Genomic DNA, 26,246 nt, shown 5'->3' with positions numbered 1-26,246 from the left:
AGGTCAATTTTCTTATAACAAGCAAGAGTTTCTAACAGAAAATCAGGCAAATCTGCAATAAAAAATGGCAAAAGTAGGTGGAAAACTTATAAAAGGATAAATAAAAATAGCAACAAATGATAAAATGTTAAGCTTATTAGTATTAAGGAAAAGTACATAAAAATGAGATCCACTTTTCATTTATTAAATTAGGCCAAGTTTTGTTAAAAGAAGATACCAATGAAGTCTCAGGCCCTCTGCTGTTAGAAGTATACATTATCATAACTGCTTTGTAAATAAATCTGACAAAATGTATTGTCTTAAAATGTTTATACTCTGATGCAGTAATTATATTTCTAAAAAAATTTTTACATAAATGCTCAGAAAAGAAGATTTTTGTACAAAATGTTCACTGTGGAATTATTCACATAAACAACCATTCTTGGAGAATGGTTAGGTAAATTACAGTACATTCCTATTCTAAGTTATTAGTCAGACATTAAAAGTGTGGTTTAAGAAGGAAAATGCAAACAAATTACTAGAGTAATAAACTAAGAAAAAGATCATTAAGTTAAAAGTCACATGAAACTATACATGTGACTATTTTGTTTTTAAAAGATGACTAGAAAAACACTGTAAAAAGTAAACATTTTTTACTTTCTTTTTTTGAGACAGTCTCACTCTATTGATTCTGAAATTTATGTTACAGATAGAAACTAAAAAGACATACATTAAAATAGTAGTGTCCAAGCAAATCCAGTCACCATCTTTGAGATATATAAAAAAACAGTAATAGGAATGTGCTATATAAAAAGTGAAGGCAGTAGACAGAAATTCTCAACAGCTCAACAGGCTGGAGTGCAGTGACATGATCTTGGCTCACTGCAACCTCTGCCTCCAGGATTCGAACGATTCTCCTGCCTCAGCCTCCTGAGTAAGCTGGGATTACAGGACTGTGCAACCACATCTGGCTAATTTTTGTATTTTTAGTAGAAATGGGGTTTCACCATGTTGGCCAGACTGACACTTTCTTCTTTATACTTCTCTGCCTTCTCTATATTTTCTATAATAAGCATGAATTTCTTTCAAAATCAGAACAATTAAAATATTAAAATATATATGGTACATGTAACATTACATTTAAGAATTCTACTTAGGTATTACTTTTAAACTAGACTTGGCATTCCTTTGGCTTTAATAGAAGTTATTATTTAAATAATATACTTTTAATATAAATTTAAATATGTATTTTTAAAAGTACATTTTTATATTATGCATATTCATGGTTCAAAACATTACCAATTAAATTGCCCATGATTCCTTATATAAGAATCTAATATTTAGTTCTGAGAGAAAAAAATATTTTAGTAGCTGGCCTTAGGCGTCCCTATAATAGAAATAAGAAAAATTTCACTCTGGCTACCAGGAAGCCCAAGGCTAAATTTAATGCTCATTATTTCAGTTAGGTTACTGATGTAAGTACCCATTCCATTTTTGTAAAGCATATATATCTGCATAGAAAAAACTTTACATACAATTTAAAAGAATTCACAGATCTTTTTATGCCCATCTACAGATCTTATTGAGAGGTCACAAATCTCAAGTTATACAGCTTTGTTGTAAATGGCTTATAATTCTTTTCTCATCTATGTTATTATAACTCAACTAAAATCTTTTCTGAGAGTAAAATACATACACATATGTTAAAGATATATGATGTGTAAGTTAGACATCTATACTGATTAGCTAAATATTGAAAATATTAGTTTACCCTTTCCATTCTCGTAACAGGCTGTTAATGATTCCCTTTAATACTGTCTTCTGAACGTCTTGAGGCTGTAGGCAAAAGAAAACAGTAAGGTAATTAGGATTACCAAATTAGGTGATGTATGTTAATTATATTTACAGATCTGTTTCAATAGTTAAAATCAGACTTGATGACTCAGGACTGACACTTACAGTAGTACTGATTTTACATTTAAGAACTCTAGAGAGCATCAATGACATAAGATTACAATGAGAATATCCCTGGTATGTGTAGCATACAACATGCACAAACATATATGGTGGTGGTTGATGACCAACAGAATTTTTATATAACTGGAAAACAATTTCACTTTCCTTGACCTGACAGGACAGAGTAATGAACATGAATCCAAGCGTAACATGTTTATTAACATAATATTACCATTCTAGTTTAATAATCCAAATACTAAAAATCTTATTTACTATCAAACATCCCAAGAATAAATGAAAATAAAATACATCTAGATAATACTTTAGTTTATAAGAGAATAGAAGCTTCATTAACAAGAAACTTCAAATAATCAGTAAAATTTGTGTCATGTTACATGAAAGAGGCAAATGCCAATACACATATATTATGCTTTTATTTAAAACCACGACCATTACTTCCAAGACATGTCTATCAGCACTCATTCAGCCTAGCTCTTATGTCATATACACATATACGTATATATATTTAATATAGCATTCCTTTCTCTTCCTCTGCTTACAGTAACCCCGCACACCCAGAGAGTATCCCTGCTCAACCACTTAGTGTTTGCCCCTGAGCAACAAAAGCTGCAGGAGAAAAACCAAACAAATGTGCTGACTGGACATACTTTAAGTTTATGACCACAAATCTCAAAAGGACACTCAATACCACTGACAGTCCCACAACATTTCTATAGTTCACTTACTTCTCTACACTTCAAGACAACTATATTTCAAACCTTCTTATTCCTCAAATCTATAACACCTCCTTCCCAGCATCATTCCTAGCTATTACCTTGCTACACACTTGGCATCTGCATTGGACCCGCAGGGGTTTTCATCCCCTCCCCATCCTGAGCAGCCTCTTTGCTAGGATCAAGACGACCACACCCCAGCCAAGGACAAAGGCCTCACAGGTGCTCACAGGGCAGGCAGGTGCCCAAAGAACTTCAAGAAGGCGGTTCTCACTCCTCTCGCCCTTTGCCCTCATTGAGAAATCTAGCCACAGCTTGACACAGGGACGGAGAAAGAAGCCAGCAACAGGATAGGGCAAGCATCTCTGTCACTCAAATGCTGGCCTTCCTGGCCAAGTCCCCTGTTTGGCACTCCTCCCCGGATGCCTGCGGTGGTGGCATTGCGCCATATCCTGCCTGGGCTCTGGCCTCTGTTCTGTCCTCCCTCTTGCTCTGTCTGCCCTGTTTCTGAGAAGCCTAGGGGCTTCTTAGTCTGGCTCAATGTCTTCAACAAAGAAGACTTCCCAGTCCATCAGGGAGAAACTTCGTGGGGGTCCGTGTCATGATTGTTTCCCTCTCCAAACCTATTTCTGGGTGATTGGGCAGGTGTGGTGATCCTGGAGCTCTGGGCTTCCATACCTGTCTGGGACAGGGAAGCTTTCTAGGTCTCAGATGCACCCAGATAACAGATTCACTGTCCCTATGTAAATTCTACCAATTTGCCTGCAACTGCACTTGACCAAGGCCAATCCCTTCATTTGAGTCCTACATCCCATCCCCTCTCATAATCTTGTCAAGGACATGGTTATTAAAGTTTTTTCTTATCTCTCCTGTATCATCCGTTTCTCCCTCTCTACTAAAACATTCCTATCAGTATAACAACGCAGACTAACATCACTGGCACTGATTTGCTGTTCTTCTCCACTTTGCTCTATGCCCTCAGAGGCCAATTCTGAAGGACTGTATCAACTAGACTCCTTTGCCTTCTTATTGGGCTCAGCTAATAGAAAGCACTAGCAGAAAAGAAAAGAGAGTGAAGTTGGGGTATTTGTTCCCTCAGGTCCCCACCTCCAGGGTCACCATGGGATGGTTGTCATGGGTCGGCTGTGTCCCTAGAGTGAAAGTCCCATCTCCTGTAAAGCAGCCCTCTCACCCACAGTTCATCTCTAGATTCTCCCCTGGGCACTGTGCTGTCCTTATGGTCTCACTTACTCTGCTAACAACTTTGTAAATAACCCAATTTACCAATTTGAGTGTGTTGTCTGTTTACTACCAGGACCCTGACTGATGTATTGCCTTTATTTAAAACATCTTGTTTGGGCCATCTTCTAGCTACCGCCTCATTTCTCTGCTTCCCTTCATAGTGAAAGCTCTCAAGAATTATCTGTACTATCTCTTCTCATTGTCAACTCATTCCAAATAGGCGTATTAAAGTCTTACTAGACTCTTATTAAAGTCATCAATTATCTATAGCTTATGAAAGACAATGGTCAATTCTCTGTCCAAACCTTACAAAATGTCTCAGCAACATCTGACAAGGTGGAATACTCTTCTTTTTTAAACACTTTGATCTCTCTTCACGAATGCCTTATCCATCTAATTAAATGGCAACAGCATCCACTCAGTTTCCTGTCTTTCTTGCCTTTGAGTGCCACATCCAATGTACTGGAAGTTTTACTAGCTCTACTCCATAATATATGAGTCTGAACATTTCGATTTTCATTGCCAAAATTGCTAATCCAAATATCAACTTTTGCTTCAACTACTACAAGGCCTTCCTAACTCCTTTCTCTTGACACACTACAGACCATTTTCTGCTAAGCATCTAGAGAGATCTTTCTTAACTATAAATGATCCCTGCCTAAAACACTCAATGACTTTCCATTACAATACAATTAAACTTGCATGGTCATATGCAGTCTCATCTCTTACCAACCTAGTCTTCTCCTTTCTCCCAAATTCACCAAGCTTTAGTCTCACAAGCCTTATTTCTGAATTTGCCAATTGTGTTCCCTTCTCAGGGCCTTTTTATTAGCTGTCACTTCTGTTAGTGTGCTGCTCTCACAGATCTTCTCATGGTTTGAGTTATTTTCATCATTAAGACCTCAACTGTTGCCTTACAGAGGCCCTCCCTGAGCTTCCTAGCTAAAAGCAACCACTAATCACTCCTTATTACATCGTCCTATCTTCTCGAAGCACTTATCAGTATCTGAAATTATCTTTCTTCACATTTGTTTTCACATTTATTTTCTATCTGTAACCTGCCCCCAGTAGAAATTAGAATATAAGCTACTTAGAGCTGTATATGACATGCATTTTTGTTTAACACTGTATCTCCAACGCCAAGACAATACATACTCACTGACTAACTGCTCAACTCTTTGTATACTTAAGTTGAATCCTTCCAAGGTGCAAATAAAAATCAACCTCTTCTGTATAACCTTCCCAACTCCAGTGATTTCTCCCTCATCTGATCATCTGTAGTATTTACTTTCCTAAAGGCCGTATCTTCTGAAGTTAGTAACAACGATTTCAACTTCCTTTGGTTTAGAAGGTGTCTGGTATATATTCTATATACCCTTACTTTCAACCTTTTTAGGTATCTCTTGTGCTTAGCATGGAATATAATTTTTAAAAATCCAAAGTGATAGTCTCTTCTAACCAGTGAGTTTAGTGCATTTATATTCGTTATTCAATTACTTATTCCTATATTTGGACTTGTTTCTGCAATCTTATTTTTTGTTTTCATTCAACTCACTTTTTAATGCTTCTTCTTCCCATTCCCCTACTCTCCAGTTAAGAAAGTTATTTGCTCCACTTGCACTGTTTTAGAGGTTACTTTCGATTTCTTATTATTCATAGTTAACAAGCCTAAAGTTAATATCCTACTCTTTCTTTAGAGCATCTTAGAATACTTTTAATTCCAATAAGCTTCCTCTACTTATGTGTTGTTATTCTCCCATCTTTTGGCTTTTTCTTCTTAATCACACACATTAGACATCAATTTTATGCAGGCATTTTTTAGGGTGACACATAAATACAGTTGACCCTTGAACAACATGAGAGTTAGGAATGCTGACCCCCAATGCAGTAGAAAAATCCATGTATAACTTTTGACTCCCCCAAAACTTAACTATCAATAGCCTACCGTTGATCAGAACCTCACCAATAATATAGTTTATTAACACATATTTTATATGTATTATGTATTATACACTGAATTCTTATGATAAAATAGAGAAAAGATAATGTTATTAAGAAAATCATGAGAAAAGATATCTACTATTTATTAAGTGGAAGCAATTATCATAAAGGTCTTTATCCTCTTTATCTTCACATTAAGTAGGCTAAGGAGGAGGCTGAAGAGGAGGAGTTGGTCTTCCTGTCTCAGACATGGCAGAGGCGGAATAAAATCTGTGTGTGAGTGAACTCATGCAGTTCAAACCCATGATGTGTAAGGGTCAACTGTATTTATGAATTTCTTTTTCATCATTCTTTCTTATATCTCAGATCCTTCCTCTTCTCTCTAAAATATATCTTTTAAAGTTTAAGTATACGTCTGTTGGTGGTAAGGGCAGTTTTTGTTTATTTTAAATATCTTTAAGTCACCCTCATTCTTGAAAGTCAGTTTCTCCGGCTACATCAATCAATGTTTATATTCTTTTCTTTTAGTATTTTGAAAATATTACTTCAGGTTTTTGGCTCCCAGATTGCTGTGGAGCAGTCTGCTGACAGCCAAATAATTTTCCTTTATGAATGATTTGTCTTTTCCCTTTGATTACTTATAAGGTATCTTTATTACGATGTTCCAATTTCACTACTTTGTCTGCATGTCTTTTATCTTGCTTAGTATATATTTTGTTTCCCCTGTTATTTGTGGATTCACGTCTTACATCAGTTATGGGAAACTCCCAGGTATTAAATATACACCCCCATTCTTTCTGTGCCATAATTTTTAGGCTCCAAATACAATGAAGTTTAGTCTTTCTTATTCTATCCTCTATACATCTTTATTATTTTTATAGTTTATCTCTTTTTCCCTGAGTTCTACTCTGAGAAATTTCTTCTTCACTTCTACCTTCCAGTTTACTAATTCTTTTTCCAGCAGTCTCCAATCTGCTGTTTAATCTATTAATTTCTCTACTTCTAAAAATTTATTTGGTATCAAAGATATTTTAGACAGTCTCATGTTCATAATCTCAATATCTGTAACAGCCATTCTGACTGGTGTGAGATGTTATGTCACTGTGGTTTTGATTTGCAATTCTCTAATGATCAGTAATGCTGAACATTTCTTCATATGCTGGTTGGACACATGTATGTCTTCTTTTGAAGTGTCTGCTCATGTTCTTTGCCCACTTTTTAATGAAGTCGTTTGCTTTTGCTTATTATTTCAGTTCTTTATAGATTCTGGATATTAGACCTCTGTTGGATGCATAGTTTGCAAATATTTTCTCCTAGTCTGCAGGTTGTCTACTTACTGTGTTGATAGTTTCTTTTGCTGTGCAGAAGCTCTTCAGTTTAATTAGGTCACATTCATCAATTTTTGTTTTTGTTGCAATTGCTTTTGGCATCTTTTTCATGAAATCTTTGCTAGGGCCTATGTCCAGAATGACATTTCCTAGGTTATCTTCCAGGCTTTTTATACTTTCAGTTTTTACATTAAAGTCTTTAATTTGTCGAGTTGATTTTTGTATATTGTGAAAGAAATGGGTCCACTTTCAATCTTTTACATATAGCAAGCGAGTTATCCCAGCACTATTTATTGAACAGATAATCTTTTCCCTATTATTTTGTGGACTCTGTCAAAGATCAGATGGTTATAGGTGTGTGTCATCAGTTCTAGGCTCTCTATTCTGTTCCATTGGTCTATGTGTCTGTTTCTGAACCAGTACCATGGTGTTTTGGTTGCTGTGGCTTGTAGCATAGTTTGAAGCCAGGTAATGTGATGCCTCCAGCTTTGTTATCTTTTTTTTAGGATTGCCTTGGCTAATCAAACTCTTTTCTAGTTTCATATGAATTTTAAAATAGTTTTTTCCTAATTCTGTGAAGAATGCCATTGGTTGTTTGATTGCAATATCACTGCAACTGTAAATTGCTTTGGGCAGTATGGCCACTTTAATGATATTGATTCTTCCTATCCTTGAGCATGGAATGTTTTACCATTTGTTTGTTCATCTGTAATTTTTTGGAGCAGTGTTTTGTAATTCTCATTGTTAATGCTCTCTTACCTCATTGGTTAGCAATACTCACAGGTATTTTATTCTTTTTGTGGCTATTGTGAGTGGAATTGCGTTCTTGATTTGGCTCTCAGCTTAGATGTTGGTGTATAGAAATGCTACTGATTTTTATATATTGATTTTGCATTCAGAAACTTTGCTGAAATTGTTCTTCATGTCTAGGAGCTTTTGGGCAGAGGGTTTGGGGTTTTCTAGGTATAGAATAATATCATCTGCAAAGATTTGACTTCCTCTCGTCCTATTTTGGTGCCTTCTATTTCTTTCTCTTGCCCAACTGCTCTGGCTAAGACTCCCAGTACTATGTTGAATAGGAGTGCTAAGAGTGGGCATCCTTGTCTTGTGCTGTTGTCAAGAGGAAGACTTGTAGCTTTTGCTCATTCAGTATGATGTTGGCTGTGGGTTTGTCACAGACGATTCCTATTATTTTGAGGCGTGTTCCTTCAATGCCTAGTTATTCAGGGTTTTTAACATGCAGGGAAGCTGAATTTTATCAAAAGCCTTTTCTGCATCTATTGAGATAATCATGTGGTTTTTGTGTTTAGTTCTGTTACGTGATGAATCACATTTATTGATATGTGTAGGATGAACCAACCTTGCATCCTAGGGATAATGGTTACTTGATCATGGTGGATTAGCTTGTTGATGTGCTTTTAGATTCAGTTTGCTAGTATTTTGCAGGGGTTTTTGCATCAATGTTCATCAGGAATATTGGCCCGAGGTATTTCTTTGTGTGTGTGTGTGTGTGTCTGTGTGTGTGTGTGCATGCGTGTGTGTGTGTCTCTGCCACACAGAAAAGATGATATCAAGATGATGCTGGCCTCACAAAATGAATTAGGGAAGAGTCCCTCCTCTTCAATTTTTTGGAATAGTTTCAGTAGAAATGGTGCCAGCTCTTTGTACATCTGGTAGAATTCGGCCGTGAATCCACTTGGTTCTGGGCTTTTTTTGGGGTTGGTAAGCTGTTTCTTACTGATTCAATTTCAGAGCTCATTATTGGTCTGTTTAGGGTTTCCATTTCTTCCTGGTTCCATCTTGGGATGGAACTCTTTCAGTTCAACTCCGATTTTGGTTATTTCTTGTCTTCTGCTAGCTTTGGGGTTAGTTTGTGCTTGTTTCTGTAGATTTTCTAGGTGTGATATTATGTTTACTTAAGATCTTTCTAACATTTTGATGTAGGCATTTAGATTTATAAAATTTCCTTTCACAGTGCTGGGTCCCAGAGATTCTGGTATGTTTTATCTTTGTTCTCATTAGTTTCGATACATTTCTTGATTTCTGCTTTAATTTCACTGCTTACCCAAAAGTCATTCAGGAGCAGACTGTTTTAATTTCCTTATAATTGTATGCTTTTGAGTGGTTTTCTCAGTATGGATTTCTATTTTTATTGTGCAATGGTGGTTGATATGAATTCATTTTTTAAAAGTTTGCTGAGAATTGTTTTATGATTGTGTGGTCGATCTTAAAGTATGTGTCATGTACAGTTCAGAAGAATGTGTATTCTGTTGTTTTGGGGTTGAGAGTTCTGCAGATATCTGTTAGGTCCATTTGGTCAAATGACAAGTTCAGGTCCCATGTATCTTTGTTAGTTTCTTCCTCAATCATCTAATATTGTCAGTGGGGTGTTGAAGTCTCCCACTATTATTGTGTGGTTATCTAAGTCTCTTTGTAGATCTCTAAGAAGTTCCTTTATAAATCCAGGTGCTCCTGTATTAGGTACATATATATTTGGGATAGTTAAGTCTTCTTGTTGAACTGAACTCTATACCATTATGTAATGCTCTTGTCTTTTTTGATTGTTGTTGGTTTAGAAGTCTGTTTTGTCTAAAGTTGCAATAACAATCCCTGCTCTTTTTTCTTTTCTATTGTTCTTGCTAGAGCTTTCTCCATTGCTTTACTTTGAGCCTATGGATGTCACTGTATGTGAGATGGGTCTCTTGAAGACAGTATATAGTTTGGTCTTTCTTCTTATACAACTTGCCACTCTGTGCCTTTTAAGTAGACATTTAGCCTTTTTACATTCCTGTCATCATGTTGTTAAGCTGGTTATTACGCAGACTTGATTTTGTGGTTGCTTTATAGTGTCAATGGTTTATGTGCTTAAGTGTATTTTTGTGGCGGCCGGTAACAGTCTTTCCTTTCCATATTTAGTACTCCCTTAAGGATTTCTTGTAAGGCAGGTTTGGTGGTAACGAATTTCCTTAGCATTTACTTATCAGAAAAGTATCTTATTTCGCCTTCAATTATGAAGCTTTGTTTGGCTGTATATGAAATTCTTGGTTGGAATATCTTTTTGTTAAGAATGCTGAATATAGGCTCCCAATCTCTTCTGTCTTGAAGGGTTTCTGCTCAAAGGTCTGCTGTTAGCCTGATAGGGTTCTCACTAGAGGTGATCTGCTCCTTCTCTGTAGCTGCCTTTAACATTTTTTCATTCATTTTGACTTTGGAGAATCTGAGGACTGTGTGTCTTGGGGATGGTCATCTTGCATATTGCAGGGGTTCTCTGAATTTCCTGAATTTGAATGTTGGCTTCTCTAGTGAGGTTGGGGAAATATTCATGGATGATATCCTCAAATATGCTTTCCAAATTGCTTGCTTTCTCTCCCTCTCTTTCTGAGATGTCAATGAGTTGTAGATTTGGTCTCTTTACATAATCCTATATTTCTTGGAGCCTTTGTTCATTCTTCTTTATTTTTTATTTTTGTCTGACTGAGCTATTTAGGAGAATCAGTCTTTGAGCTCTGAAATTCTTTCTTTAGCTTAGTCAATTCTGCTGTTAATGTTCGCAACTGTACTCTGATTGTTTTTTTTTTTTTTTAGTGAGACAGTGTCTAACTCTGTTGTTCAGACTGCAGTGTGATGGTACAATCGTAGCTCACCACAGTTTTGAACTCCTGGGCTCAAGTGATCCTCCCACTAAAGCCTCCCAAGTACCTGGGACTATAAGCATGCACCACTACACCCAGCTAACTTAAAAATTTTTTTTTTTGTAGAGATGGGGTAAAATTTGTGAAGTGAGTTTTTCAGCTTTGTCAGATCAATTTGGTTCTTTCTTAAAACAACCCATTTCATCTTTTATCTCCTGTATTATTTTATTGTATTCTTTAGATTCCTTATATTGGGCTTCTACTTTCTCCTGAATCTCAATGATCTTTGTTCCTATCCATATTCTGAATTCTACTTCTGTCATTTCAGCCTGGTTAAGAACCATTGCTGGGAACTAGTGTGGTCATTTGGAGGTGAGAAGACAGTGGCTTTTTGAGTTGCCGGAGTTCTTGTGCTGGTTCTTTCTCATCTGAGTGAGTTGACATTCCTTCAGTTTCTGGAGTTGCTATCCTTTGAATGGGATTTTGTTTTTGGCTTTTATCTTCTTTGATGCATTTGTGGGTTTGATTGTGGTATAAAGTGGGTTCAGCTGAATGGCTTTGTTTCTGGAAAATTTTAGTGGGCCAAGGCTCAGCTCAGCACTCCTGGGCTGCATGCTCTAACTCTGGGGGGTGCTGGTACCGAGCCCCTGGCTTTGTTCTCTGGCCCCTCAAGGTTAGGAACCTGCTGTGCCAAAAGGGCTGAGGTCTTCTTGGTCCACTGGCACTAACATTCTGATGGGTGGTGTCAGCCAAAACACTTGACTGGGGTAGTGGCAGTTGGATCCATGCTTGCTTGCATGTGCCAGCAGCCACTCAGAGCCATGTGATGGGATGCACACACATCTGCTGGGGCAAGGTACTAGTGAGAGTGGGCTTGTGGCATTGCTCCATGCTCTTGAGCTGGCAGCAGTGGTGGTGTGGTAGGTGTGGGGTGCTGGTGGGGGGCAGGAATGCTGGACTCTGTGCACATGCATTTGCACCAACAGTGGTGTCAGCATGGTGGGGGGGGCAAGTTGCTAGTGTCCGTGTGCATTTTTGCAGCAGCAATGGTGGCATGATTGGGTGCCCACATGCCAGTGGGGGCAGCAAGCATGTACTCATGCAGCAGTAGCCTGGTGGGGTACGCACACATACTGGTGGGGAGAAGTGAGGTCCACTCACTCGCAAACCTTGGCAAAGCAGTGGGAAGGTGGCTGTGGACAAATGCATGCTGGCAAAGCTACGGAGGGGAGGTTCTGATGGGGGGAAGTTGCAGGTAGGCTGGTGTGTGTTGGTGGGGGCCACTCTGCTGGACCCTATGATGGCCAGGAGTGGTCTGCTGGTGAGCTATGCCCCAGGAAGTACCTTGGTTGGGCATCGAGGGTGCACTGCAAGTGAGTGTGGCGAGGCTGGGGCCCTGGGAGAGGCCAGCAGTCAGGGGGACACTCACATTGGTCTGGCACCATCTCACAGGCAAGACCGCCCTACTCTGTCCAGGTCTGACAGTCTTCTCAAGGCCAAAGTCTCCAGGAGGAGCACAGTGAGCCTTGAGGGATGGGCAACCCTGGCCATGCTCCACTGCAGATGTTCCCATACCAAACCATCTGGGCGCCACACAGGCTGGAGTCCTACTCCTCCCACATGTGTAAGCAGTTCACCCTGCCAGCTCAAGTGTCCATGGGGTCATGGAATCTCCTGTTGCCAGGATTCCGGAGGCCCGTGGCAAGAGCAGGCTGCTCCTTGCCTGTTCAACTCACCCTTTCCACAGGAGCTGCTGGGGGTCATGAATGAATCCCATTACTTGGTAGCCCCACCCAGGTTTCCCAGCTCCCTTCAGCCCAGCTTCTATGTCCTCCATCTGTCCAATCTCAATGCCTTCCCTCTGAAGATCCGCTTGGAGTGTGCCAGTCTTCCTGATGTCCAGTCTCTCAGCGGCAGATGTTCCTCCTGGCTGCATCTAGTTGGCCATCTTGGCTCCAAATCTCCATTACTGTTATTTTTAACAGCCTTTTAAGACTAGCTTCCTTCACTTAGCAATATGTATTTAAGGTTTCTCCATGTCTTTTTGTGACTTGGTATCTCATTTCTTCTTATCATTGAATAATTTCCATGATATGGAATGTACCACAGTTTGTTTATCCCTTCACCTATGGAAGGACATTTTTGGTAATTATTAAGGCTGTTGTAACCATTTGTGTGCAGGTTTTTGGGTGAACATAAATTGTTAACTCATTTGGGCAAATACATATGAGTGTAAGTGAGGGATCATATGGTAAGCCTATGTTTAGCTTTGGAAAACAAATGAAAAATACAACCTATCAAAATTTGTGAGATATAGCAAAAGCAGTGTGTAGAGGGAAATGTATAGCACTGAATGAATATATTAGCAAAAAAATCTGAAATTAATCATTTAAGTGTCCACCTTAGGAAACTAAAACAAAAGAGCAAATTAAATCCAAGGTAAGTAGAAGACAAGATATAAAAATTAGAGAAGTTAATGAAATTTAAAAAAGGGAACAGGGAAAATCAACACAACAAAATGCTGATTTTTTTTTGAAGAGAACAATAAAAGTGATAAGCCTCTAGCCAGACTAATCACAAAAGGAAGTGAGAAAATACTCATTACTAAACGAAAGATCATTCTCACACTGATTCTATAGACATTAAAAGGATAATTTATGACTTATGAACAACTCTATGCTCACAAATTTGATAACCTAGATATGTTACTGAAAAACACAATCTACCAAAATTAATATAAGGAGAAACAGATAATCTGAATAAGCCTGTGTCTACTAAAGGAACCGAATCAATAATTGTTAACCTTCTAAAACAGAAAGCACCAGGCCCAGATGGCTTTAATGGTAAACTCTACCAAATATTTAAAAAATAAATGATACCAATTCTGTAAAATTTCTTCCAGAAAACAGAAGCAGAGAGAATACTTTCTAAGTCCTTCTGTGAGGCCAGCATTAACCTAATACTCAAAAGAGAAAGATATTACAAGAAAGGAAAAGTATAGATCAATACCTCTCATGAACACAGATGCAAAAAATTCCTCAACAAAATATTAGCAAATTGAACCAAAAAATACATAAAAAGAATTATACAACACAACCAAGTGTGATTTATTTCAGGTTATGCAAGTCTGGTTCAACACCTGAAAATCAACTAATGTAATTCATCACATCGACAAGCTAAAAAAGAAAAATCATGGGATCATAGCAATAGATGCAAAAGAAACAGTTGATGAAATCCAATACCCATTCATGATAAAAATTATCAGTGAACAAGTAATAGAGGAGAACTTCCTCAACTTGATGAAGAACATCTAAAAAAAAAACCCTACAGCTAACATCATAATTAATGGTGAGATACTAGATGATCCAGGTTCATTTGGTACTTTCCCTGCCTTGGTCTTAGAATTAGCCATTTCTCTAGGGAGCTGTGGTTCTTTTAGTGTGACATGGTATTTAGAAACCAAGATAAGCATAGTGAAGTGCTCAGTATAGTGAAGGGATGTTATTGCTGTAGGCCCTTTCAGTGCACAGGGCTAGAACATACACACTTGCATGCACACACATGTATCTACATCTATTAAAAACCATGAGATCATTACAATGCCTCCAATTCTAATTCAATTCCCAGAACTGTTTTTAGCCTCTCTCATCCCATATTTATATCTCCCTTTTCTAAAATGAGAAACCTGACTCCCAGCAACATTGATATATTTACTCGTTTGTTTGGTTCAACAATACATAGAATGTAATTTCAGAATTATTTGTCTATACCCCTGAGGGGGGAAAAAAACCCAAACTACTAAAAGTTAAAGATTTGTTTACAGTCTTTGCATGTGTTTTTTTTAGTTAGGATTATATAGTTAAACTACTATGTATGAAAGTTTTTTAGTGAGTTTTGGAAAATATGGTTATAGTATTCGTTCAAAATACAGTTAGGTTTATTTTCTGTTTGTTTTCCCTTTTAGGGTTTTTTCCCTCATATCTGTATATTTCATTTTTTAACATATATAACATATTAATATTCCAAGTCAAAAGAACTCAGAGAGGACTGGTCCATGCTGGGGTAGGCTGAGTGGCTGTGAGGTGGGCTGTGTCATGGGGCCTCAGGCCAACCATGGCCAAGCCCTTGGTGCACAGGTAGCATGGTGTGTGCTCCAACTGTAGCTGTGTCAGCATGTTATGATGGCATCCAGTACCAACCTGGCTACCAGAATCCCCAATAGTAAAGAGAAATACTCAAGGCTCTGCAGCACAGTTGATGGCTACATTGACCTTTAGTTTAAGGAAAGTCCTCCTGGCCAGTCTCGGTGGCTGACATCTATAATCCCAACACTTTCAGAGGCCAAGGCAGGAGGACTGCTTGAGGCCAGGAGTCTGAGACCAGCCTGGGCAACATAGTGAGATAAGGGATAATTATCTTATACCTTATACTTATTTCTACCGTCATGTTCCAGTGAAATACCTTGGTAAAATCAAGTATCAGGGTGGGTCCATCTGCAATATTTTTTACTTGCTTTCTTATTGACAGCAACCAGGAATTTTTTAAGCCACAGAGAAACTGTTCAAAATGTAAACACATTCTCTGTTTACCAATCCTTGGCCAGCTCTGATTTGGTTCACCAATAGGTTGTTCAGTACATAACTGGGTCATTCTGGCCTTTGTAGATTAAGATGTTTTGTATGTCATCCCTTTAAGAATTGGACTTTTGGCTGTTTCCTAATAAAAAATGTAGGGAAGTGGTTATCATTTAGAATTTATACCCTATTGCTAGCATCTTGTATTATGATGTCATTCTGCTGAAGATCATAAGACTCAGCCTGGATCCCTCGAGGACTAGATTGCCTTAGGTTAATTCTGTTTCTTAGTTTGCAAAACACGACTTAAATTCAAAAGAAATTAAAATGTCAAAAAAAAATCAAGTTCAGAGAAGTGTACCTAGGAATGGAATTGTTGGGTTACAGAATATGCATATGCTTCATGTTAGGAGATCATGCCAAGTATTTTTCCAAAGTGGTTGTACCAATTTATACTTACACCATCAAGGGATGAAAGTTCCAACTGTTCCACAATATTGCCAATATTTGGTAAGGTTTTTGAAACAATTTTATTAATTTTGATGGATGCGTAATGTTATTTTCATTTCTCCAATGACAAAGGATGTTTATATTTAATAGTGAAGTACTCAGATTGGGAATAAGACAAAGAGGTCTGCTATTACTTCTTTTATTCACAATTGTGAAAGAGGTCCCAGTCAATGCAAACACATACATACATCCATATAAGATACAGGATTAGAAGGAGATAAAACTCTCCTTTTTCACAAATGACAAGATTGTGTACACAGAAAATCCAAGTTAATTTACTGATGTACTATTAGAATTAATGGATGAATATAGCAAAGTACAGTTGACTCTTGAATACAGGTTTGAATTGTGCAAGTCTGCTTATATACATTATTTTCTTTCACCTCTGTCACCTGAGACAGCAAGACCAACCCCTCCTCTTCCTCAGCCTACTCAATAAGGATGAAGACCTTTATGACAGTCCACTTCCACTTAATATATAGTAAATATATTTTATCTTCCTTATTTTTTCTTAATAACATTGCCTTTTCCTTAGCTTACTTTATTGTAACAATATAGTATAGAATACATATAACATAAAATATACGTTGACTGTTTATGTTATCAGTAAGACTTCTGGTCAACAATAGGTTATTAGTAGTTAAGCTTCTGAGGAGTCAAAAGTTATACACAGATTTTTTTTTTTACTGCATAGGGGGTTAGCGCCCCTAACCCTCGCATTGTTCAAGGGTCAACTGTATTTAGATAAAGATAAATATATGAAAGTATTTCCATATATTAGTCACAATTGGAAAATAAAATTATAATAGGATAAAAAAATGAAGTACCTAGAAATACATGTAATGAGAAATGTGTAACACCTCTACCCAGAAAACTACAAAACATTACCAAGAGAAATTAAAGAAGACCTAGGTACCTAAAAGGATACAGTATGCTTACGAATTGAAAAGATGTCAATTTTTCACAAATTGATCTATAGCAGTATGGTTCTCAAAATGTGGTCATTCTTAACATGTCTTTCACTTCATAGCTAAACTTCTGGAGACTTTGTTTACATTCTGTCTTTATCATTCCCACTTAGTCCTTCAAATATGCATCTGGATTTTTTGAATGGTGCCATAATTTTTATAGTATGTGTCACATCATAAATGAACTCATAAATCAACATATCCTGGGAACTTGTTACAAATGAAAATTCTTGGGCTTCACCCAAGACCTACTGAATCTGAAATTCTGTATTTTAACAAGCCCTTCTTGTGATTCTGATACAGGCTAATGTTTAAGAACCACTGATCTACAGATTCGGTGTAATTCCAATATAATTAAATAACTTACCTCCTTTTGCTGAGTAAGTAAAGCATGATTTTAGCAAGTCTTTCTAAAAAAGGATTGGATATAAAAGTATTTGCTGCTTAATTCATAATTAAAAAATAAAAGAATAAAATAATCTAACTTTATGAGAATTCCAGCTACATTTACTATAAAATTGTATCAGAGTTTCTAAGGTAATTATAAGGTGATTTTTACAATATTTGTGTGGCTGCTTTTGAAATACAGAAGAGACACAGAATAATATTACTTGCATGTCATAATACTTACAGTATTAAGTAAGGTATCATACACAGCATTCACAAATTTAGCATTAATCCCAGAGTCTTCAATGGTGTTAAATGAGGCAGTGGCATCTTTCTGCAAATTCAATTTAAGAATTAAGTATATTCAACATTTTAAAGACTATTCTTAGTAAAATTTGAACCATACTATTCCTTCATAATTTTGATTATTTTTTAGTCTGATAATAAAAAAGAACTGTTAGGGCAAAATTTCTGAAAATAAAAAGAAATGTACAAAGATTATTTTAATAACTTTCTTTTTTAAAAGTGAAGGAATGGAGTTAAACATGAACATTAGAGCAAGTAAAAACAACATTTAAGGGCTGGGTGTGATGGCTTATATCTGTAATCCCAGCACTTTGGAAGGCTGACATGGGAGGATCACCTGAGGTCGGGAGTTCAAGACCAGCCTGGCCAACATGGTGAAACCCCGTTTCTACTAAAAATACAAAAATTAGCCAGGTGTGGTGGCAGGCACCTGTAATCCCAGCTACTCAGGAGGCTGAGGCACAAGAATTGCATGAACCCAGGAGGCAGAGGTTGCAGTGAGCTGAGACTGCACCACTGCATTCCAGCCTGGGCAACAGAGTGAGACTCCATCTCAAAACAAAACAAAACAACCCCCTCAAAAAACCCATATACTTATATAATATTTATAATATTACATAATTGTATGTATTATATAATTTCTGAAATCAATACATAATATATGCATGTTTAAATCAATATTGGGTAGAAAATGAGGTAAATTTATCATTTTTGGAAAATTTAAAACTAAAAGTGAAATGAAAAGTGTGTTTTATGTATAATTACCTTAAATGCAGCATTTAATTCTGGGAAAGAATCAAATGTTGTTAGATAAAAATCATGTACTGCTTTCCAATCTCCTGATGACTTAACTTTTTCTACATCTTCCCTAAAATGAAAACACATTAACCGTATATACATATAGAAATATTATTCAGATAAACTAGTATTACTTTTTAATGTCACCAAACATGCAATACAAAATACTGAAGCCAAATAAAGAAATATGTCCCAGTTAATACAGTTTATGGATTTATAATTCTTAATTGGATTAAGATATTAATCTAGCTTCAACTTTCCCATTTACTTATTTTTAAAAAAGATCATCCTTAACATGTTGCTCAATTATCGCTCCTTCCTTCCCTTCATAGCTAAACTTCTGGAGACTTTGTTTACATTCTATCTTTATCATTCCCACTTAGTCCTTCAAATATGCATCTGGATTTTTTGAATGGTGACATAACTTTTATAGTATGTGTCACATCATAAATGAACCCTTATTTTTAAAAATGGTAACAGTCTATTATTTAATTACCACCTTTATCTCTTTTTGCCTGTTTTGACTCATAGACTCTTACTGTTTCCTTTATTTTGCTGCAGCCTATCTAACTCTTCCTGTTATTTATATATTTGTTTTCTTTCACCTTCAACTTGAGACATATAGTCTTTTGAGGTCCTCTTGGCTAATATCTTATAGTGATCCAAAAGTTAATTTCTCAAATAAAGATATTAAATTATGTAAAGTGCTGACATGCAGATGACTATACATTTACATATAATAGCTGAAACTTACTGAAAGTCTTTCACAGTTTTGGGCTGGATAGGAAGAATAGGTTCTGGAAGGACTGGGGCCTTCATTTCGGATGATGATGCATCCATAGATGTACGCTGTTTTTGTCTAACATCAACGCAAACTGGTGGTTGTTCTCTCACTGTTAAGCATAAAAACACATTCAAAATAATGAATCATTAAACTTTTCAAAATTATAAAATACAAGATTAATTCAACATGAACAGAAAACAAATGAATTATTTTGTATTACATTCACTTTGAGATTAAAGAAAAACCAACCATAGTGAAGGACATTTACTGGAGGGCTTATTCCCCCACTTCACTCACAACACATATTAGGCTGTATCTTACATGGATGTGCATACTTAACATATAGCTTCTTCCCTTTTTCCCTTCACCCTCAAAATTGTTTGTTAATGTAATTTAGCATTTCTTTCCTCTCCCCTCTTCCCAAAAGTCATCTTTCCGGGGATATTTCAATGAGGCTCAATGTTTTTAATGTTTATTAGCTTTTTGAACATAGTCACACATTGCTTAATGATGGAGACACATTCTAAGAAACATGCCAGTAGGCAATTTTGTCACTGTGTGACCATCATACAATGTACTTACACAAACCTAGATGGTATAGCCTACTACACACTACACACCTAGGCTATATAATATAGCCTATTGCTCCCAGGCCACATATCTGTATAGCATTTTAATGTACTGAATGCTGTAGACAACTGTAATACAATGATAAGCATTTGTTTATTTAAACATATGTAAATACAGAAAAGGTATAGTAAAAATATAGTATTATAATCTAGGGGACTACTGTCATACATGTGGTCTATTCTTGACTGAAATGTCATGACTGTATATGCACTTATGTCCTCTATAAGTCTTTTAATTTTTATTTCTGGAAACAGAAAAGTACATTATTAGATTCTCCACTTATAAAATGTTGTCATTTCAAGAATGTTATATGGAAGAAATCACACCTATGTAACCTTTTCATACTGGCTTTTAGTTAGCATAATTTTCTGGAGATTCATCCAAGTTGTTGCATATACAGATAGTTCATTTTTATTGCTTAATAGTATTCCACTATTTGGGTGTACTGCTATATGGTTAACTATTCAACCACTGAAGGACATCTGTTTTTAGGTTATTGTAAATAAAGCTGCTAGAAACATTTGTGTAGAGGTTATTGGGTAAAATAATTCCTCATTTCTTTGAGGTAAATATATGGCAGTTGCATGTTTAGTTTTCTAACAGACTGCCAAACTTGTTTTCCAGAGTGGGTGTACCATTTCACATTCCCACCAGCAATATATTAGTGATCCAGTTTCTCTACATACTCACCAGCATTTGGTGTTGTCATTATTTTTGATAGTTGTGTAATATTTCTGTGTGATTTTAATTTTCATTTTCCTAATGGTTAATGAGGTTGAACAGCTTTTAATGTGCTTATTTTCCATCCATATATCTTCTTCAGTGAAATGTCTCTTTACATCTTTTGCCTGTGTTCTGACTGGATTACTTTTTTGCTGTTAAGTACTGAAAGCTCCTTATATAGTTTAGATAACAGTCCCTTGTCACTAAAATAGTTTGCAAATGTTTTCTCCACTTTGTAGCCTGTCTTTTCATCCTCTGCACAGGGTCTTTCTCAGAGCAAAACTTTTAAATTTTGATGAAGTCAAATTGATAAATTTTTCTCTTATGGATTGTACTTTTGGTGTCAAGTCTAAGAACTATTTTCCAGTTCTAGAGCCCAAAGATCGTTTCATTTTTTTTCTAAAAGTCCAATAATTTAACATTTAAGTCTATTATCCATTTTAACTTAATTTTTGTATAAGGTGTGAGTTTGGGGTTAATGTTTATTATTTTTTGTTTATAGATGTCCAATCACTCTGGCACCATTTATTGAAAAGGTTATTTTCCTTCATTGAATTGCTTTTGGACCTTTGTCAAATTATAACTGGGCATATTCCATCAATCCTTGTATCTCTTCCTCCATGGTTATCTCAGTATGATTATTGTAGCTATATAATAAAAACCAGGTAGACTGATTCTTTCAACTTTATTCTTTTAAAAAACAGTTTTACCCATTCCAGTTCTTCCGCCTTTCCAGGTAAATCTGAAAATAATCTTATCTATATCAACAACAAAAAACATACGGGAATTTTGACAGGAAATGCATAAAGTTCCTTTTTGTATCAATTTGGGGAGAATTGGCATCTTTACTACACTAAGTGTTCTAATCCATGAACACAGTATGCCTTTACACTTACTTAGATCTTAATTTCTTTCACCAGCATGGTATAATTCTAAGCATACATATTCTGTAATGTTTGCTAGATTTAAACCTTTTATTCTTTTTTAAGTGATTACAAATGATATGCATTTTTATTTTAGTGTCCATGTGTTCACTGTTAACATAAAGAAATATAACTGATTTTTGTATGTTTATCGTGTATTCTTCAACCTTACTGAACTCACTTATTAATTTTAGGAGGGTTTTTTTTTGAGATTTCATGGGTTTTTTTTTTTTTTTTGCATAGACAATTATGCCATCTGCAAATAGGGAAAGTCTTATTTCTTATTTTCTAATCTGTATGTCTTTTTTCTTCTTTTTGCCTTCTTGTATCGGCTAAAATTTGCAGCACTGAGATGAATAAGAGTAAGAGCAAACATCCTTGCATTATTCCCACTATTAAAAGGGAAAGCACTAAGTCTTTAGCCATTAAGAAAAAGGGTAAGCTTTACCAATATAAGGGTACTCCCTTTGATTCTTACCATGTTGAATAAGAGTGCTGAGAGCAGACATCCTTGCCTTGTTCCCAAACTTAAGGTAAAAAGCATTCAGTCTTTCACAACTACATAAAATGTTAATTGCAGGTTTTTTCTAGATGCTGTTTATCAAGTAAAAGAAAATAGTCTCTTTTCCTATTTTTCTGGGAGTTTTTTTTTCATTATGAATAGGTGTTGGATTTTGTCAAATTATTTTACTGCATGGAATCATTCTTAGCATGTTAGTATGGTGGATTACATTAGTTGATATTTTTAAAACTGAACCATCTAGCATCCCTGGAGTGACCTTTTGGTCATGGTGTATAACTCTTTTTACATATTGCTGAATTTTATTTGCTAATATTTTGTCAAGGACTTCTGCCATCTATATTCATGAGGGATATTGGTCTGTAATTTCTTCTTTTATTTTTTTTAAACTATCTTTCTCTGGTTTTGTTATCAGTGTAATACCAGCTTTGTAAAACGAAAAAGAAGTGTTCCCTTTTCGTCTATTTTCTGGTAGAGATTGTACAGAAATGGTGTTAATTCTTTAAACATTTGGTAGAATTCTCTTGTGAGACCATCCGGATGTGAATATTCCTTTTTTAAAGTTTTAAAACTAGAAATCTTTAGTGGTTATAAAACGAGGCAAATTAACTATTTCAAACTGGATGAGCTGCAATAGCTTTTGTTTTTTGAGGAATTGGTCCACTTCATCTGTAATTTATGTGTGTAGAGTTTGCAGTGTTCCCTTACTATTTTTTCTGATGTTTACAGGGTCTGTTGTAATATCTCCTATTTCGTTTATGATACTGACAATCTACCTTTTTCTGTCAGTCTTCCTAGAGGTTTATCAATTTTATTGATCTTATCAAAGAGCCATCTCTTTGTTTCATTGATTTTCTCAATTTTTCTGTTTTCAGTTTCACTGATTTTATATTTCCTCCTTCCTGCTTGCTTTCGGTTGATTTTCTCTTCTTTTCCTATGTCCGTGAGCTAAAGGCTTAGATATTTGTTTTGAAACTTTCCCCCTTTTTGACATATCTCAAAATAATAAGAGCTATTTATGACAAACCCACAGCCAATATCATACTGAATGGGCAAAAACTGGAAGCATTCCCTTTGAAAACTGGCACAAGACAGGGATGCCCTCTCTCACCACTCCCATTCAACATAGTGTTGGAAGTTCTGGCCAGGGCAATCAGGCAGGAGAAAGAAATAAAGGGCATTCAATTAGGAAAAGAAGAAGTCAAATTGTCCGTGTTTGCAGATGACATGATTGTACATCTAGAAAACCCCATCGTCTCAGCCCAAAATCTCCTTAAGCTGATAAGCAACTTCAGCAAAGTCTCAGGATACAAAAATCAATGTGCAAAAATCACAAGCATTCTTATACACCAATAACAGACAGAGAGCCAAATCATGAGTGAACTCCCATTCACAATTGCTTCAAAGAGAATAAAATACCTAGGAATCCAACTTACAAGGGATGTGAAGGAACTCTTCAAGGAGAACTACAAACCACTGCTCAACGAAATAAAAGAGGACATAAACAAATGGAAGAACATTCCATGCTCATGGATAGGAAGAATCAATATTGTGAAAATGGCCATACTGCCCAAGGTAATTTATAGATTCAATGCCACCCCCCCCCATCAGGCTACCAATGGCTTTCTTCACAGAATTGGAAAAAACTACTTTAAAGTTCATATGGAACCAAAAAACAGCCTGCATTGCTAAGTCAATCCTAAGCCAAAAGAACAAAGCTGGAGGCATCACGCTACCTGACTTCAAACTATACTACAAGGCTACAGTAACCAAAACAGCATGGTACTGGTACCAAAACAGAGATATACACCAATGGAACAGAACAGAGCCCTCAGAAATAATACCACACATCTACAACCATCTGATCTTTGACAAACCTGACAAAAACAAGAAATAGGGAAAGGATTCCCTATTTAATAAATGGTGCTGGGAAAACTGGCTAGCCATATGTAGAAAGCTAAAACTGGATCCCTTCCTTTCACCTTATACAAAAATTAATTCAAGGTGGATTAAAGACTTAAATGTTAGATCTAAAACCATAAAAACCCTAGAAGAAAACGTAGGCAATACCATTCAGGACATAGGCATGGGCAAGGACTTCATGTCTAAAACACCAAAAGCAATGGCAACAAAAGCCAAAATTGACAAATGGGATCTAATTAAACTAAAGAGCTTCTGCACAGCAAAAGAAACTACCATCAGAGTGAACAGGCAACCTACAGAATGGGAGAACATTTTTGCAATCTGCTCATCTGACAAAGGGCTCATATCCAGAATCTACAAAGAACTCAAACACATTTACAAGAAAAAAACAAACAACCCCATCAACAAGTGGGTGAAGGATATGAACAGACACTTCTCAAAAGAAGACATTTATGCAGCCAATAGACACATGAAAAAATGCTCATCATCATTGGCCATCAGAGAAATGCAAATCAAAACCACAATGAGATACCATCTCACACCCAGTTAGAATGGCAATCATTAAAAAGTCAGGGAACAACAGGTGCTGGAGAGGATGTAGAGAAATAGGAACACTTTTACCCTGTTTGTGGGACTGTAAACTAGTTCAACCATTGTGGAAGACAGTGTGGCGATTCCTCAAGGATCTAGAACTAGAAATACCATTTGACCCAGCCATCCCATTACTGGGTATATATCCAAAGGATTTTAAATCATGCTGCTATAAAGACACATGCACACGTATGTTTATTGCGGCACTATTCACAATAGCTAAGACTTGGAACTAACCCAAATGTCCATCAATGATAGACTGGATTAAGAAAATGTGGCACATATACACCATGGAATACTATGCAGCCATAAAAAGGATGAGTTCATGTCCTTTGTAGGGACACGGATGAAGCTGGAAACCATCATTCTCAGCAAACTATCACAAGGACAAAAAACCAAACACATGTTCTCACTCACAGGTGGAAATTGAACAATGAGAACACTTGGACACAGGAAGGGGAACATTACACACCGGGGCCTGTTGTGGGGTGGGGGAGGGGGGAGCGATAGCATTAGGAGATATACCTAATGTAAATGACGAGTTAATGGGTGCAGCACACCAACATGGCACATGTATACATATGTAACAAACCTGCATGTTGTACACATGTACCCTGGAACTTAAAGTATTAAAAAAAAAAAAAGACACTTTCTGCCTTTCTAATGTATGCATTACTGCTATAAATTTCCCTCTCAGCACTGCTATAGCAGTATCCCACAACTTTTGGTATGTTGTATTATGTTTTTATTTTCATTCCATCTCATCGATTTTTTAACCTCCCTTGAGACTTCATCTTTGACCAATGAATTATTTGGAAGTTGTTTAATTTCCAAGTATTTTGGAGATGCTCCTGTTATTTTCTGTTACTGATTTCTAATTTGACTACAGTCAGAAAACACACTTTACATTATCTCAATTCTTCAAAATTTCAGTTGTTTTATGGCCCAGAATATGATCCATTTTGCTATATGTCCCACTGGCACTTGAAATGCCACGTGTATTCTGTTGTTGAGTAGAGCGTGCTGTAAATGTGCTGTTGGTTGATGGTGGCACTGAGTTATTCTATATTCTACATACTTGTTGATTTTCTAGCTAGTTCCATCAAATACACACTTACAGTTGGAGACTTCAATACCTAATTGTGGATTTTTTTGTTTCTGGGTTCAGGTCTACCAGTTTTTCTCCTGCAGTTTTTACAACTCTGCTGTTTGGTGCGTACACACTTGTGATGACTATATATTTTGGATGATTATCCCTTTTATCATTATATAATGTTCCCCTCTGTCTCCATGAATTTTCTTTGTTCTAAGTCCACTTTATCTGATATTAATGCAGTCATTTCTGTTTCCTTCAATTGATGTTTGCATAAAATGTCTTCCTCTACCCATTTACTTCCAACTTGCTTATACTGTTATATTTGAAGCGAATTTATAAATAGAAAACAGTTGGGTCATGTTTTTTGTTTACTCTGACAATATCTTTTATTTAGACCATTTACATTTAACGTAATTTTTAATAAGGTAGAACTTAAGTCTGTGATTTTATTTTCTATGTGCTGTCTCTGCTTATCATTTCTGTTATTTTCCCTGCCTTTCTGCAGGTTAAACATGTTTTAGAATTCTCTTTTGATTTATATATAGCGTTTCTGAGAGGTTTCTCTAGATATTACATTACTTATACTAATTTATCACATGCTACTCATATCGTTATTTTACCAGTTGGAATGAAGGGCAGAAATCCTACCTCCTTTACCATCCCCTGTTTATAATTTTCTTTTTGTGTGTGTGACAGGGTCT

The 26,246-nt window shown here is 36.2% G+C and overlaps 1 protein-coding gene across 3 annotated transcripts in view; it reads right to left on the bottom strand.

Moving 5' to 3' along the window:
• Positions 1-26,246, bottom strand: part of HECTD2 (HECT domain E3 ubiquitin protein ligase 2) — a 104,423-nt gene that overhangs the window by 34,482 nt on the left and 43,695 nt on the right. For all 3 annotated transcript variants that reach the window (XM_063710319.1, XM_004049786.5, XM_063710320.1), the window contains 4 exons: positions 19,110-19,248; positions 18,323-18,425; positions 17,496-17,585; positions 1,751-1,815 (listed from right to left, as the gene is read on the bottom strand). In XM_063710319.1, the coding sequence (XP_063566389.1) occupies positions 1,751-1,815; positions 17,496-17,585; positions 18,323-18,425; positions 19,110-19,195 (344 nt within the window). In that variant the 5' untranslated portion in view covers positions 19,196-19,248. The remainder of the gene's footprint in view (positions 1-1,750; positions 1,816-17,495; positions 17,586-18,322; positions 18,426-19,109; positions 19,249-26,246) is intronic.

Source organism: Gorilla gorilla, chromosome 8, assembly GCF_029281585.2.
Source record: "Gorilla gorilla gorilla isolate KB3781 chromosome 8, NHGRI_mGorGor1-v2.1_pri, whole genome shotgun sequence".
In the NCBI taxonomy this organism is placed as follows: Eukaryota; Metazoa; Chordata; class Mammalia; order Primates; family Hominidae; genus Gorilla; species Gorilla gorilla.
Note: the sequence above shows the minus strand (reverse complement) of the source record. Positions and strands in the feature narration are given on the sequence as shown.